Source organism: Babesia bigemina (genome assembly GCF_000981445.1).
Source record: "Babesia bigemina genome assembly Bbig001, chromosome : I".
NCBI lineage: Eukaryota > Apicomplexa > Aconoidasida > Piroplasmida > Babesiidae > Babesia > Babesia bigemina.
The window spans coordinates 1,261,899-1,274,571 of record NC_027216.1 but is presented as its reverse complement, the minus strand read 5'-3'; the positions used below and the strand labels follow the sequence as shown (position 1 = coordinate 1,274,571).

The window sequence follows — 12,673 nt, the reverse complement described above, 5'->3', positions numbered from 1 at the left end:
GCTATTACGGAGATTAACACCACAGAAGCGTGTGACTCTGGACTATGTAACACCAAAACTGAATGGATGCCGTCGGTAGCGTACGGCAACTGGGCGATGTGGAGCGCGCACCCTACATCAACAGCACGACGTGATATCCTTGTAATCTCGAAAACCAGACCCAAGCAAAACGTGGCCACATCGCACAGTATGCACTCTGGAGCAAAGATTAATTTTGCCGCATACCAAGTATAACCAGCAACGTGATAGACAATGTAGTTTCACATATTCATTTAGTGTGGCAATGGCTGAGATGTTATAGTCACTTATAAAGTCCAATAGCAACAACATACTCAGACGCAGTTGGCAAATTGGGGGTGTTTGGTCATCCGCCGGGTGAGTGTACGAGATGCAAATTGCCGCTTAGGCAGCTGCAGGATGCGATATTTCGCGGCTGACTGCGATTTTACGCGAATTCACAGTATCTTAATCCTGCAGTGTGGTCCACGCAGGAAATTGTTGGCACATTAGCGTGGCATACGGATGCGGTGGGAAGTTGGCAACCTGATCTGGAGGAATAAACTTCCATTAAAGTTCAAATTGGCGCACAATGCTATGTATAAACTTTATATGGGAACTCCGGAAACTGCAGTTCAGGAATCCCGATTTTGTGCCAGCGACGAGTTCCAGGGTTCGCTTAAGCCCCGTGGCACGCGGTCCCGGAGTTGCAAGGTGTAAGACTAGGCACTTATAAAGTGTGCCATTACCATAAGAACCAGCAAAACAGTCTAAAAAGCCCATGCATCATAAGTATGCAAATAGACAGAACATCGTGGCCTACACACAATGGTGGCAGACACGGTAGTGCGCCGGCTTCTGCGGGATACTCTAATAACGGCTGCTGGAATAAATGTGTTGCTGTAATAGGGAGTCTAACTGCCGCAGTGTGTAGATGTTATTAGCCCAGAAGCGCTCGACACGGAAAATGCGGCAAACACTCAAAGCAAAACGCAATTATGATCATCCGCACGACACTACGCATAGTTTATGAATTCGTCACTGTGTCTCTGATCTATTGATAGCAAGAAGGCGCACTTAGATTCCATCGTCGATGCAACGTACACCCCGTAATACGTCGCAACATTTTAACCTTCGGCGTCAACTCGAAATAGTACTAACATAGTTAGGTTTCGTATGAGCGATTGCTGTATGCAATGTAAATAAACTGTGACTCGCGTTATACACACTGCATGCCACGTAAATTCGGTGGAGACGTCTGAAACATAGCATCTCGGACGTTATCGTATCTTAATCTCCCGCCTATTTGATGTATCGGCAACGTTGGTGATATAGATCTAACGCGTTTGTATTGAGTTGCGACAAGGCTTGCATTGTTCTCCGCGTTTGGATACCGCTGGCGTCCACTCTGTCTTTACATACGCGGTTGTTTGCAACCGTCCCGTTAATATTTCAAACAATTCGTAGATGCATAGGAGTCGACCAACGTAACGATTTCTTAAAATGGTCTACGATTCGTTGACTGATCCCCCTCACAACCTCAAGGAGTGCATTGACTGGTTGATAGCCGTGAGGGGAGACGATGGTAAAAAGAACGTGGTGGCTTTAGGTGAGGCGGTTCACAAATTTCTCGCAGACAAGCCTGTGGGCAAGATGGAGGTGCCAGCTCTCGAAGAAGTTAAACTTATTACCAAAGAGTTCCTGGAGAAACCTGAGCTTCAGAACCGGCGGGCCGTGAGAGCGATACTGAGGAGATTCAATAAGCCTATGAGAAAAGTAGGCTTTTGCCACAGGTTGTTTGGGCGCATCGTAGACAGCGATTACGAGAACGTCATAGAGACAAAGGGTCTCACTGCTGAAAACATCGCGGAGAACATAGGTGAGATTGTGGAAGGATGTAAGACGTTTTTGGATCATATCAAAATCCCCGACCAGTATAAGTCTGCTTACGGTCCAGAAGCGACGTGGGACGCATCATGTTCGGAAAAGCCGGAAGCTTGCGCGGTCATTTTCGTGGGGATCGCACCAATGTTATACGCAGGCATCCAAAGTTTGTGGAAAATCTGTACAGCACGCGTGTTTAAAGCGTCAAACTTTGAGGCAGAAAAGCATATGCCAAAGGTGTTGAAAGCCTTGGGTTACGCGACGCCGGAATTCCCACCTGATCTGAATGTTTTAAATGTAACCTGTGCGTTGTTAGGTTTTAATAGACACATGGTTACCAACATATACGACCTCGCTGGGTTCTGGGCATTCTACTGAGTATATATATCTAAGATAAACTATGCAAGCAGTTCGAAACAGCACATTTGCGTCCGGGTCGTCATTGAGATGGCTTCACAAGAATTATCACGGGGCATTTCTAGTCTGGAAATGCTGTAATAGCCATATTGGTAGATACTATTTCCGCCAATTATACTGATATTGTCATACAAGCAAATACAACGCGTCATGTCTCCCGCATCTCATACATCACTCACGTTGCTGAATTACATTTCAGCGTCGCACGTTTAAAGATCCGTACACCCAACGGTCAATCTGTAGAGATCCGCAGTTTATAAGTTACTCTGTATGGTGATTTATGCATTGTACGCTGAATGAGCGATTAATGCCGCTTGGCATTGCTCGGTAAATCAGCAGGCGCAGGCGGACGGAGTATCGGTGGACTTCGAGGCGTATTAAACCCAGCGGATTTTATCACATAACAGTGCACTCTGTCATTATAGTCATGTTCTGAACGTACATTATGTAATCATACCTGATACGATCAACATCATGAGGCTGTATATTGCTGCCGATTCTGCAGTTGTGTACATAGGCAGTATACATGCCACTGCAAAACAGAAGTGTAAGGCAGTCCACTACAGATCCAAATATAAACCTAACGCGATATTGTCAGCAGACCCGAGCAAGAATTGTGATATAAGCATTTAGTCGTCAACGTAATGCATATCACGTGAAGCAATGACTAGCGTGATGCGTAGTGCCGACGTATCTATAGGTAGGATTGACTAGACACTAACATTGTAATCCCTCAATGAAATATGTGGTAGTTCACTGATTGCGTGATATGCAGATGTTGCTGGGAACTCAGTGTGGAGGTGGGGCTGAGCTCTGGAATCTCAAATGCTCGACTGGCATCTCATTTTCATCACAACTTCAACGTGGCGTGTCAATACATAAGTGATATAGAAAGAGTTAATATAGGTCAGAGTTGCTGCATCATGAAGCAGATATGCACCAGCTGGAGGTGGATGAGATGCTCGATGCATGGGTAATCAATTTGTACTCCAACAGTTGGCAAAAATCATACGATGCTTACGATAAGTTGTTTAAGATCGATAAAAAAATGCGTTATGTGATTTGGTACCGACAATTAAGCTCCTGGCGGAATGGCCTTTGTCCTCCCTATTGATAGTGTTTGATTCTCTTTCCAGGCAGCATAGCAGACACACAATTTGTCGTAGCTCCACTTTCTTATGGAAGGTACACTGGCGCCCACTCGACTGAGCTCTCACGGACTCATCTACTCCGCAGAAAGTTTTCGTGTACATGGGGTAGGTTCTGCCAGGCAGGGAAATCGGCCTTAGCCAGACGTATCTAATTTCCACAACATCAACCCCAAAACGGCATATAACGCAAACATTGTCAATTCAACCCTCCACTGAAACCATAAACTGTTCACATGGCCTCAGGAAGACGCCACTTGCAGCTGCAATGTTGACGCATCCTCCCGCAAACAAGTACACCCCCGGAAGGGGAAGGAGCACGTCGAAACTTACGCTCTTGCTACATTTAGGTGGTATGGCTGGGACCTTTGCTGTGAGGCTGCCTACGTAAAACCATTTGTGATGGCATTCCGCAGGCCGATTCGGCATTGCCTCCAACTGCATTGATGGAATTGTCTGGTCAGTGGGATTTTCAAAGATGAACTCTACACGAGCAAGCATCGGCGCCTTTTTGTACTTCATATTACGCGTTTCTGAACGTACTTTCACGAGTACACGCGCACTTGAGTCTATATTGATGCACGAAGTTATCACACCAAACGCATGTCCACACTCCCACCTGAGTGTAAGTTTAGCATCTTCCGGGTTGAAGGGTATAACCGATGAAAGTTGAGAACCCTTCCTCAATCCAATGGCATCAAAAGTTTGCATATAGGTTGGAGACCGAACACGTGTCTGTAGTGGTTGACCAGATACGTCGTAGAAGCTCAATGACTTAACATCCTTTTTCGAGTTATTGGCCAAATGGCACCTAATTATTTTAGGCAGACTATGATCGAAGTCATAACATACATTGATGCCACGATCTGCTCCATAGAATCTCCAAAACGCAACGTGGCCTTCTGATTTGTGTTGGATGGATGACGTTTTAAGACGCCCCTGTATGCAGATAACCTCCGGCCCGTCGATTACACGAGGAACCACCAGCATAAAAATCGAGAGGGTGCCCTTCGGCGATATCAACAGATCTGAATCATTTTGTAGAGTAACTTGATATGATTTATGTCCACTGATGGATCCCAGGTTACATCTAGCCATGTCTTCCCAAACTACACGAACATCACGGCTTTCAGCAGAGTAGGCAATGGGACGATTCGTCAAACGACATCGTCCACTAGTCTTCACATTTAGGGTGGCAGAATTAATTGCGATATCGCCTAGGTTCTTGATAACCAATTCGGTGATTACAAATTCACCGTCAATGGCGTCATCCATGGTCAGGTATCCATCCTCAAACGCATAGTTGCCCCCTTCCCCACATGCAGACATGAACTGTTTGACATTGTTGAAATGTTCGTTATCTTCGTCTAACGGCCTGGCGTTTGAAGGAAGCCGTGTCACTTTCGACAACGCGACTCCGACCTCGGGGTGATAGTCCCTTACTGAAAGCGAAAGTCCAGCGTGATTCAAACGACCTTCCAGATACGTTTCCAGTGTTTCAGCTTCTTTGTGATCCAAAGGCGCACCTTTAGTTTTTCGTTGCCCGCACAGGTATAGCGGCACCCAACACGAAACGCAGCCAAAGAGTTTCCAACCTAAGCCCTTGACTTGAAACACACCCGGATTTGTTACCTTGAATCTCAAATAGACATGTCGCCTTTCACCTTCTGACAGATAAACGAAGTTGTCCTTGGGTTTCGATTGTGTCACCTCTGCCATCCCAGCATGTACGCTAATTACGGTGGCCTTTTCCCACCAGTTTTTGTTAGCACCATTAATAAGGACATGAAAATCATCACAATGAATGCCAATGTGAAGCGGATTCACGAGTTCAAGTTTAATTACGCTATCTTCTCCTGATTGGTAATTTGTTGCCGGTTTTGTTCTCTTCTTTGGAAGAGTGTATCCCGAATCAGGGTCAACCCTGTACGATATATTACCATAATCAGTTATGAACTCGTAATATGGTTTCCAAGCATCGTTAGCTTCCGCTTTCTTCTTTACTTCTTTGTTAATCGCTGATTCTTGTTCCTCAAAATCGTCTGCTGTGTTGTAAGATGTCTCACGTATATCTCCGCCAGCACAGTAAAGAGCAGACATCCTTAGGAGGCCACAATTTTGTCCTGGTACCCCTTGGCTGTTGCGTAATAAGACCACCGGAACGCGCACAAGATAAGGTAGACTCTCACCTAGAGGGCATCCGTCGTTTCGGCCGTATACCAGAGCTGGATAAGGACCGTATGCACAAGATACAACCGCTGCTGAATTTTTGTTCTTTATGGCTTCTTCACCGTGCTCGGCCACAGAAAGCTTCATGAGTCTTCTGAGGTGCGTCATTTCACGTTCGCCGCTGTACCAAGGTGATTTTAAAAAATCATCTTCGTAATTTTTCATATATTTGTGGCAGTTTATCATTTCACAGCGATCAGCAAGGCCATTTAAGGCGTCGATACAGTATAATGGATCATATCGGCTTAAGGTGCCATATAGAAAGTCCGATGCCAAGCCCCACCCTTTCTCTTTGTATAGGGGTACCGCCAACATGTAGCAACGCTTAGTCAGGTTTAGAAGCCCCGCTTGCAAGTAAAGATGACCCGCCATTACAAGATGGAACATTTTTTTCCTTAGCTTATCCGTGAAAAAGGTGCATAGTTCGAGTGACAGCGCTGCTCTTGCATAGTCTGCATTGCTCTTCAGGTCCATGGTTGCACTGATGGATCCGAGTCTTCTTGCCTCCAAATCACCTCCTATTGTGGCCATCAAAATCGCCGTCAGCAACGCGTCCCATTTCGCCCCGTATTTCTGGAAAATGGAGATGGCCTTATCCAAATCTGCTATGGCATTATCTGCGGTTATAGGATTCTCCACGGCATCATCCGTCTTATTATCATGCGATGTCGATGCATTTTTTACAGCTTTCATGTGCAGCACAGCGCTATACACTAAGGCCACACCTTGAATCTCTTGTTCAGTCCCACGGCATACTTCTTCTATATAACCCGTTGCCTCAGTCGATTGCAACTCACTGTTCATCAGCAGCAACAGAGATCTCACGTCACACGTATCCGTGTTGGCTGGTTTACCTTTTGCCGTTTTTGAGGGCACATTCGGGGCAGTTGTTGTATCTTTTAATTGGTTATCCGCAGCGCGCATTCCAGACAAATAGAGCTCAACCATCTTTGAGATGAAGGCCAAAAAGGCTGTATCAGTTATACAGCTCCGTAATGGCTTGTCATCAATATTTATAACGTGGTGGTTTAGGTCCTGGTACATGCTCTTGAAACGGTCCATAAATTCATCTGAGTTCGTCTCTCCTATCACTACTAGACACCTGAACGTGGTAGATTCTGAACCTTTCAGCATGTTTGTCACGTTCTCCACATCCTCCGTCGATGTGCAAAAAGCCATTATGCCTCTTCCGGCGGGATCAATATCCAACGTTTTATTGCGAGCACATCGCGCGATTGTTGCGAGCGTGAGAGCCCATTGGATAAACCACGGCGGATACCCATCGAAATCTATGTCTTGAGCGCAGAAATCTGGAGTATTGTCCGCTATTACGTTGAGCAAGTGCGTGTCGAGATCTCCCTCCTCGAGAGTTTCTTCACAGTCGAATTCGTGCTTGGCTGCCTCTCCAACGCTAGTATCACTGTCAAGAGCTTCTTCTATCAGCTGTGTGCAGGATTTGAAGCCACCTGCAGCGATGGCTTCCCGAGCGGAAGCAGTGGCCTTGACGAGCATACAGGAGCCATTGTACCGCCTCCAAAGGCGTTCAAAGAGAGACGCCTGGCTACACACCGGCACTCCCATGTGTAATTTCTATATGTGTAGCGCAAGCACTAAATGCGTGTGGTCGCTTGTGTCTCGCGTCACCCGCTTGTGTTCACTATAGCTAAAAAGTGTAAGATTTTTTACTTGAGTTCAAAGTTCATCGTTGACAGGTTTACCCTCGTCGTCGAGGTCGATTTCCTCTAGCTCCATGTCTTCGGGCGATTCAGTGGTCTCGTCCTCGGCTTCAGGGGTGTACGCGATGTCATCAATGGTCGCAGAGGCATCGACGTTGAGTTGATCAGACAGGTATGAGTATGCCGTGCGCGTCAGCGTGGTAGGGTTCTCGATCGAGAATCCTCCGGCCAGCTTTGCCGCGTTGTAGAGCAGCTTCATGGAATCGATGACACTGGAGTCCACGGTGTCGTTCTTACATCTCTTAAGCAGCTCAATCATAATCGGATGATCACCATTGATCTCCAAAATGCGAGAACGCATACCTGATCCAAAAGGATCCACATCGTCATCCTTCTTGTTTACAACATAGGATTTGACGATTTTCTCCATGTTTGGTGACATTCCCCATTCAGTGACAACCACGATGCATGGGTCGTCAGTCAGCCTGCGAGACAGTTGCACGTCGTAGATCTCGCTTATGTTTTCCTTCAGCACCTTAATTAGCGGGGCGTACTTCTTCAAAGTTAGCTCATCCCTTTCCACCTCCTCTTGGGTGCGCTCAAAGTCGACGTCGCCCTTTTGCACGGACTTGAACGATTTGCCCTCGTACTCGTAGAGCTGGTTAATGCACGATTCGTCCATAGTATCGGTGAGGTATAGCACGTCGATGCCACGCTTATGGAATCCCTGTAGATGGGGGCTGCTGTGAATGGCATTGTACGAATCGCCGCTGGCGTAGTAAATGGCCTTCTGCGTCTCCGGCATTTCTGCTATGTACTGATCGAGTGTGATTTCGTCCGACTTGTGCTTAGAAGTCTGGTACATGAGCAATTTCGCAATCTTCTTTCTGTTGGAGGCATCATCATAGCACGCGACCTTGAGTGATCCTCGGAAGTTTTGGTAGAACTTGTCGAATGTCGTTTTTGCTGTCAGCTTTTTCGTGAGTTCCGTTTTCTTTTCCTCATCCGTTTCTGCATCAATCTCTTCCTGCAACTTTTTCTTGCTGTCGAAGCTTTCTTTCATGAGGTTTTGAAGGGTGGATAGCACGGATCTGACAATCTTCTTACCGATGATTTTAATCATCTTACTGTGTTGCAGGTGCTCTCGAGAGACATTAAGAGGGAAATTGTCACTGTCGACTACACCGCAAATCGAGTAAAGGTATCTCGGAAGGAAATCAGGGAGTCGGTCCGACACCAGTACCCTCCTCGCGTAAATCTTAACCTGGTGACCTACGTCATCGGTGTCGAAGTACGAGCTCTTAGGGCGTTCCGGAATGAATAGAAGTGATCTAAATTCTACATCTCCTTCGGCGACAAAGTGAATATGAGCAAGGGGCTTCGAACGTGCGCCGCTGATTGCCTGGTAAAATTCCGTGTACTCTTCATCGGTAATCTCGGATTTATCTCTTGCCCAAATTGGCTTCACATCGTTGACGTGTTTCCATTTGGCTTCTTTAGATTCCTTGTCCACAGTAAGGACGTAGATGGGGAACCTAACGAATTGGCTATGCTTCTTTATTAATTCTTCGATCTTTGCGGCTTCGAGATATTCCGTGGCGTCCTCTTTCAGGAACAGCGTGATTTGAGTACCGTGCTCACCAAGTGTATTGCCCTTTGGGTCTTCGTAGAGCTCGTACTTTGTGTCAGCTGACGATTTCCAGACGTATTGTTTGTCGTTCCAATGCTTAGACTGTACCACAACGCTGTCCGCAACGAGGAAGACAGAGTAGAAACCGACACCGAATTGACCAATAAGGTTGGCATCATTCTCACCCTTAGATATCGCGTCTACGAAGTTAGCAGTACCGGATTTGGCAATCGTTCCGAGGTTGTTAATCAGTTCGTGCTTCGTCATACCGACACCGGTGTCAAGAATTGTGAGAGTCCTCTTGGCAGCCGATGCCCTAATCCTTATGGCCAATTCGTCACCCGAATCAGCGCGATTTTCTCGGAGTTCTAAAATTTTGTATTTTTCCAGAGCATCAGCCGAGTTTGAGATCAGCTCCCTAAGGAACACTTCCTTTTTAGAGTAAAGCGAGTTGACGATTATATCCATAACTCTGGCGAAATCAGCCTGGTACGTGTGGCTTTCCCCGTGTTTCGCAGCGCTCGACATCTCATCGTCGGATAAACTGACTGTGTCTTCAGGTTCGGTAATCACTACCTCGCTGTCGGCAGCGCCATCCGATGTGTCTTCCTCAGTACTTTCGACGTGGATCCTCGGCTGAATATTGTCGCTGCCGAAATCGGCGGAGTCAATGCTTGATTCAACACCCTTCTCCTCATTAGCGAAAACCTCAACATTTTGGAAATGGATGACGGCGAAGATTGTCGCAATGCACTGGAGCATTACAGCAAATGATCTCCTCATTTTTACGATCAGTCCTCAATTTCCCGTGATACTTATGAAGGTTTTTGGCGACGGAATTTTAACGTCTTCACCAATATGTGCAGTGTGCAAGGGACGTATATAGCAGAACGCAATATTTTTATTGCGACTGTATATATTTGGCGTCTCCTTATACACGCCGGTGTGTCCTGCAGGGAATTATAGCTTGCAAGGCTTTGCTGGCTTCCACTTTTGCCAACTACTAGCTACACCACGACACGGACCACGCACGAATACTCGTTTACCATCGACACATTTAAAAAACATAGACTCACTTATGCAGACTTGGCAATTATTTTCAATCGCAATTGGTCGCGTCGCTAATAATAGCAACGTCTGTTGTTAACAATTATATAATATGACCTCCCGCTTATTGGTTGGGCGTTTTCGCGGGGATGCAGATTCGTGGGTGTTCGTGCTGCTACATTTTCTTCATTTTTTTCCATGGAGCACTATTTCGCTGTTAGCAATACGTTGCCCACAACCTCTCTATATGTGCGACGCTGCGGTCTGATGTCGCACGTTTTGTTGCCTTAAATCCTTTTATTACTAGTATATACGCAGTTGTCCTTGTTATGCTCAAGGATTCAGTGCAGTCTGCAATCGCAAGATGCTGTATCCCAGTTTTAGACACCGCAAGGTGTGATCGGCATGTGTAGTTTAAGATGCAACTCTGATATTAGTGGTGTGTAAGTAGCGTCGCCGGATTCTGTTCGCATATTTGACCTTTGGCATTATTAGATCTAGATTCGCGATAAATTCGTCGCACGTCGAATGTTGCAGATGTATATATGATTTAAGCACTAAAACATAGTTATATAAATCAATAAATGCATATTGTTTCTACACATCCACGCAACATAATAGAATACAAGATAAGCGAATGATATCTACATGATGGCGCCTTCGTCGTACACTGCTACGGAATGCAATATTTGCCCCCTCCACGTGAGCACTTATAGTGGTTGATTTCAGCTGCAATTTCACCAACCAAGTGTGTACTAGTATTTTACTGCAAATAAGTATCGTATTGTGTTCGAACCGATGCGGTTATCGCCAACATCCTCCTTGACGGAAGGCAGCATAACGTTTTACCGGGATACACTCGTTGCAATACAAACCTTCCTCACTGGTGAAATGCGACAATACATTTATTACGGTTAAATATTAAGCCTAAAGCCATGTAAGGTGTATATGGACTGACGAATGCATTTGATGTGAGAGTCCACACCTAGGCGAGACTCTCGGGTAGGGACAAATGCCGCCTATTTCCATATAAAGCATGGGTAGCCAGTAGAATTCCGAAAAATACGGACGTTGTATGTATATTAATTCACAAATAGTCGTACCGTTAGTGACGAGATATTGGTATCCGTCTTGGAGCTTAAAATCGCAATTAAACTCGTGGTGTGTAGTCCTACAATGACCTTACATCTACTGCATATAGATATGAGACGCTGTAGTTGGTAATATGGGTAATTCAATAGGTGTAGACTGCAGTTACGCAACAAAGAATCTAATTGGTCGAATCTTTATCACTGTCGGTTGCGACTCCGATGAAGAATGCAGAGATACCGACGAGTTTGTGGACAGGAGCAACTTCGTATACCGTCATATTGCAGGTAACACGGAGTGTAGGAGCGGTAGTCGCAAATATCGCTTCTTATCGGTTCAAGCCACTCACATTGATGCCACAACGCATCTGGCATCGCAATATAGAAGAAATATAAGGAGAGTCACCTTATGTGGCAATGCATCTGCATCGCTGCTGCACACCTTGGAGTCACTTTTGCCAGATGCTATCATTGCGGAACGTGATCACGAAGCGTGTGTACACTTTGGAGAGTCGCTTTTCGTAGCATCTCCCGGGGGGGTCGTGGTCGTTAACGGTGAGCCCCCGTCGACGACGCCATTTGACATAACGGCAACGAATGGTCATATGCATGCTGCAGTTCATTCAGGAGCGTCATACAAAATCCAAGTGTCAAAGGACTATAATAAGCGGCATGTTTGGCATTCCGTCATCGGGTCCTCGGCAGTGACTTATCTCTACAACATGTTCCTCTCCCGCTACGGTCTCGGCGAGGATTCAGTGCGTGTTGAAATGCCTGAGATAGCTGAATTGGCCGTGTACGGATCCAGCAAATCATGTGACATGTTAGTACGTAACGCTTACGGTGGTGACTGTGCTGATATCGGCCTTTCTGGGGACACTTTAGCAGCGTCGTTCGGCATGCTCCACAAACATCCAAGCCTATGGGACTGTGCAGAGGAACATGGGGATGATCGTAAGCACGTTGAAGGGAATGGCGATGATACCGCGCATAGTGCGTCGCAGAGTTCGAGTGTACGAGCGGAAGTAGCGCTCTCGGATTGCTGTGATAATACCGTGACACCTGACGTAACGAACAAGCTTTTGTCACCATTTCCGCGACATGTAAGTAGTTTATGGCGCATTTGTAGTTTCATCGTAGGTTCCTAAGAAGCAAGACGTCGCTTATAGTCTGGTCAATATGCTAATTATCAGTGTTACGCACCACGCCATTCTGCATGCGCAACTAAACGGAATTAAGACGTAAGTGCGAATCTTACAACTTATCAAAAGCGCAGAGTGGTCTTTTCCGGTATAATCTTCGAAAACGATTCGCTCTGCGGATTAGCAAAGCAATACGTGGACCGCTGGTCCAGGGGATCCATGGAAATGCTTGTGTGTCGGTAGGTGACCATTGTATTTACCACCAATATACACACCTCAGCAATTCGACATTTTTGGCATCTACAGGTGCAGTTGAGTATTCAGATGAGCTAGATGGTTAATACAATAAAACGAATCGAATCGCTCGTGCGCGATTCCACACTGGGATTGGATTCCCTTGGCTACCTCATATGAA

At 46.1% G+C, this 12,673-nt stretch overlaps 5 protein-coding genes across 5 annotated transcripts; 3 read left to right on the top strand and 2 right to left on the bottom strand.

Moving 5' to 3' along the window:
• Positions 1 to 1,500: 1,500 nt before the first annotated feature.
• Positions 1,501 to 2,259, top strand: BBBOND_0105850 (hypothetical protein; the record flags this gene model as incomplete). The annotated part of the gene is made up of 1 exon (XM_012911008.1): positions 1,501 to 2,259. One exon carries the CDS (start codon positions 1,501 to 1,503, stop codon positions 2,257 to 2,259), a length of 759 nt encoding a protein of 252 aa, XP_012766462.1.
• A 973-nt stretch (positions 2,260 to 3,232) lies between these two features.
• BBBOND_0105840 (hypothetical protein) lies at positions 3,233 to 3,412 on the top strand (the record flags this gene model as incomplete). Its single annotated transcript, XM_012911007.1, has 1 exon — positions 3,233 to 3,412. One exon carries the CDS (start codon positions 3,233 to 3,235, stop codon positions 3,410 to 3,412), a length of 180 nt encoding a protein of 59 aa, XP_012766461.1.
• Positions 3,413 to 3,650: 238 nt separating this feature from the next.
• On the bottom strand, positions 3,651 to 7,256 carry BBBOND_0105830 (hypothetical protein, conserved; the record flags this gene model as incomplete). The annotated part of the gene is made up of 1 exon (XM_012911006.1): positions 3,651 to 7,256. One exon carries the CDS (start codon positions 7,254 to 7,256, stop codon positions 3,651 to 3,653), a length of 3,606 nt encoding a protein of 1,201 aa, XP_012766460.1.
• Positions 7,257 to 7,367: 111 nt separating this feature from the next.
• On the bottom strand, positions 7,368 to 9,764 carry BBBOND_0105820 (heat shock protein 90, putative; the record flags this gene model as incomplete). The annotated part of the gene is made up of 1 exon (XM_012911005.1): positions 7,368 to 9,764. The coding sequence occupies one exon, from the start codon at positions 9,762 to 9,764 to the stop codon at positions 7,368 to 7,370; it is 2,397 nt and encodes a 798-aa protein (XP_012766459.1).
• Positions 9,765 to 11,253: 1,489 nt separating this feature from the next.
• On the top strand, positions 11,254 to 12,599 carry BBBOND_0105810 (hypothetical protein, conserved; the record flags this gene model as incomplete). The annotated part of the gene is made up of 4 exons (XM_012911004.1): positions 11,254 to 12,219; positions 12,257 to 12,357; positions 12,393 to 12,497; positions 12,539 to 12,599. The coding sequence occupies 4 exons, from the start codon at positions 11,254 to 11,256 to the stop codon at positions 12,597 to 12,599; spliced, it is 1,233 nt and encodes a 410-aa protein (XP_012766458.1).
• Positions 12,600 to 12,673: the final 74 nt, after the last annotated feature.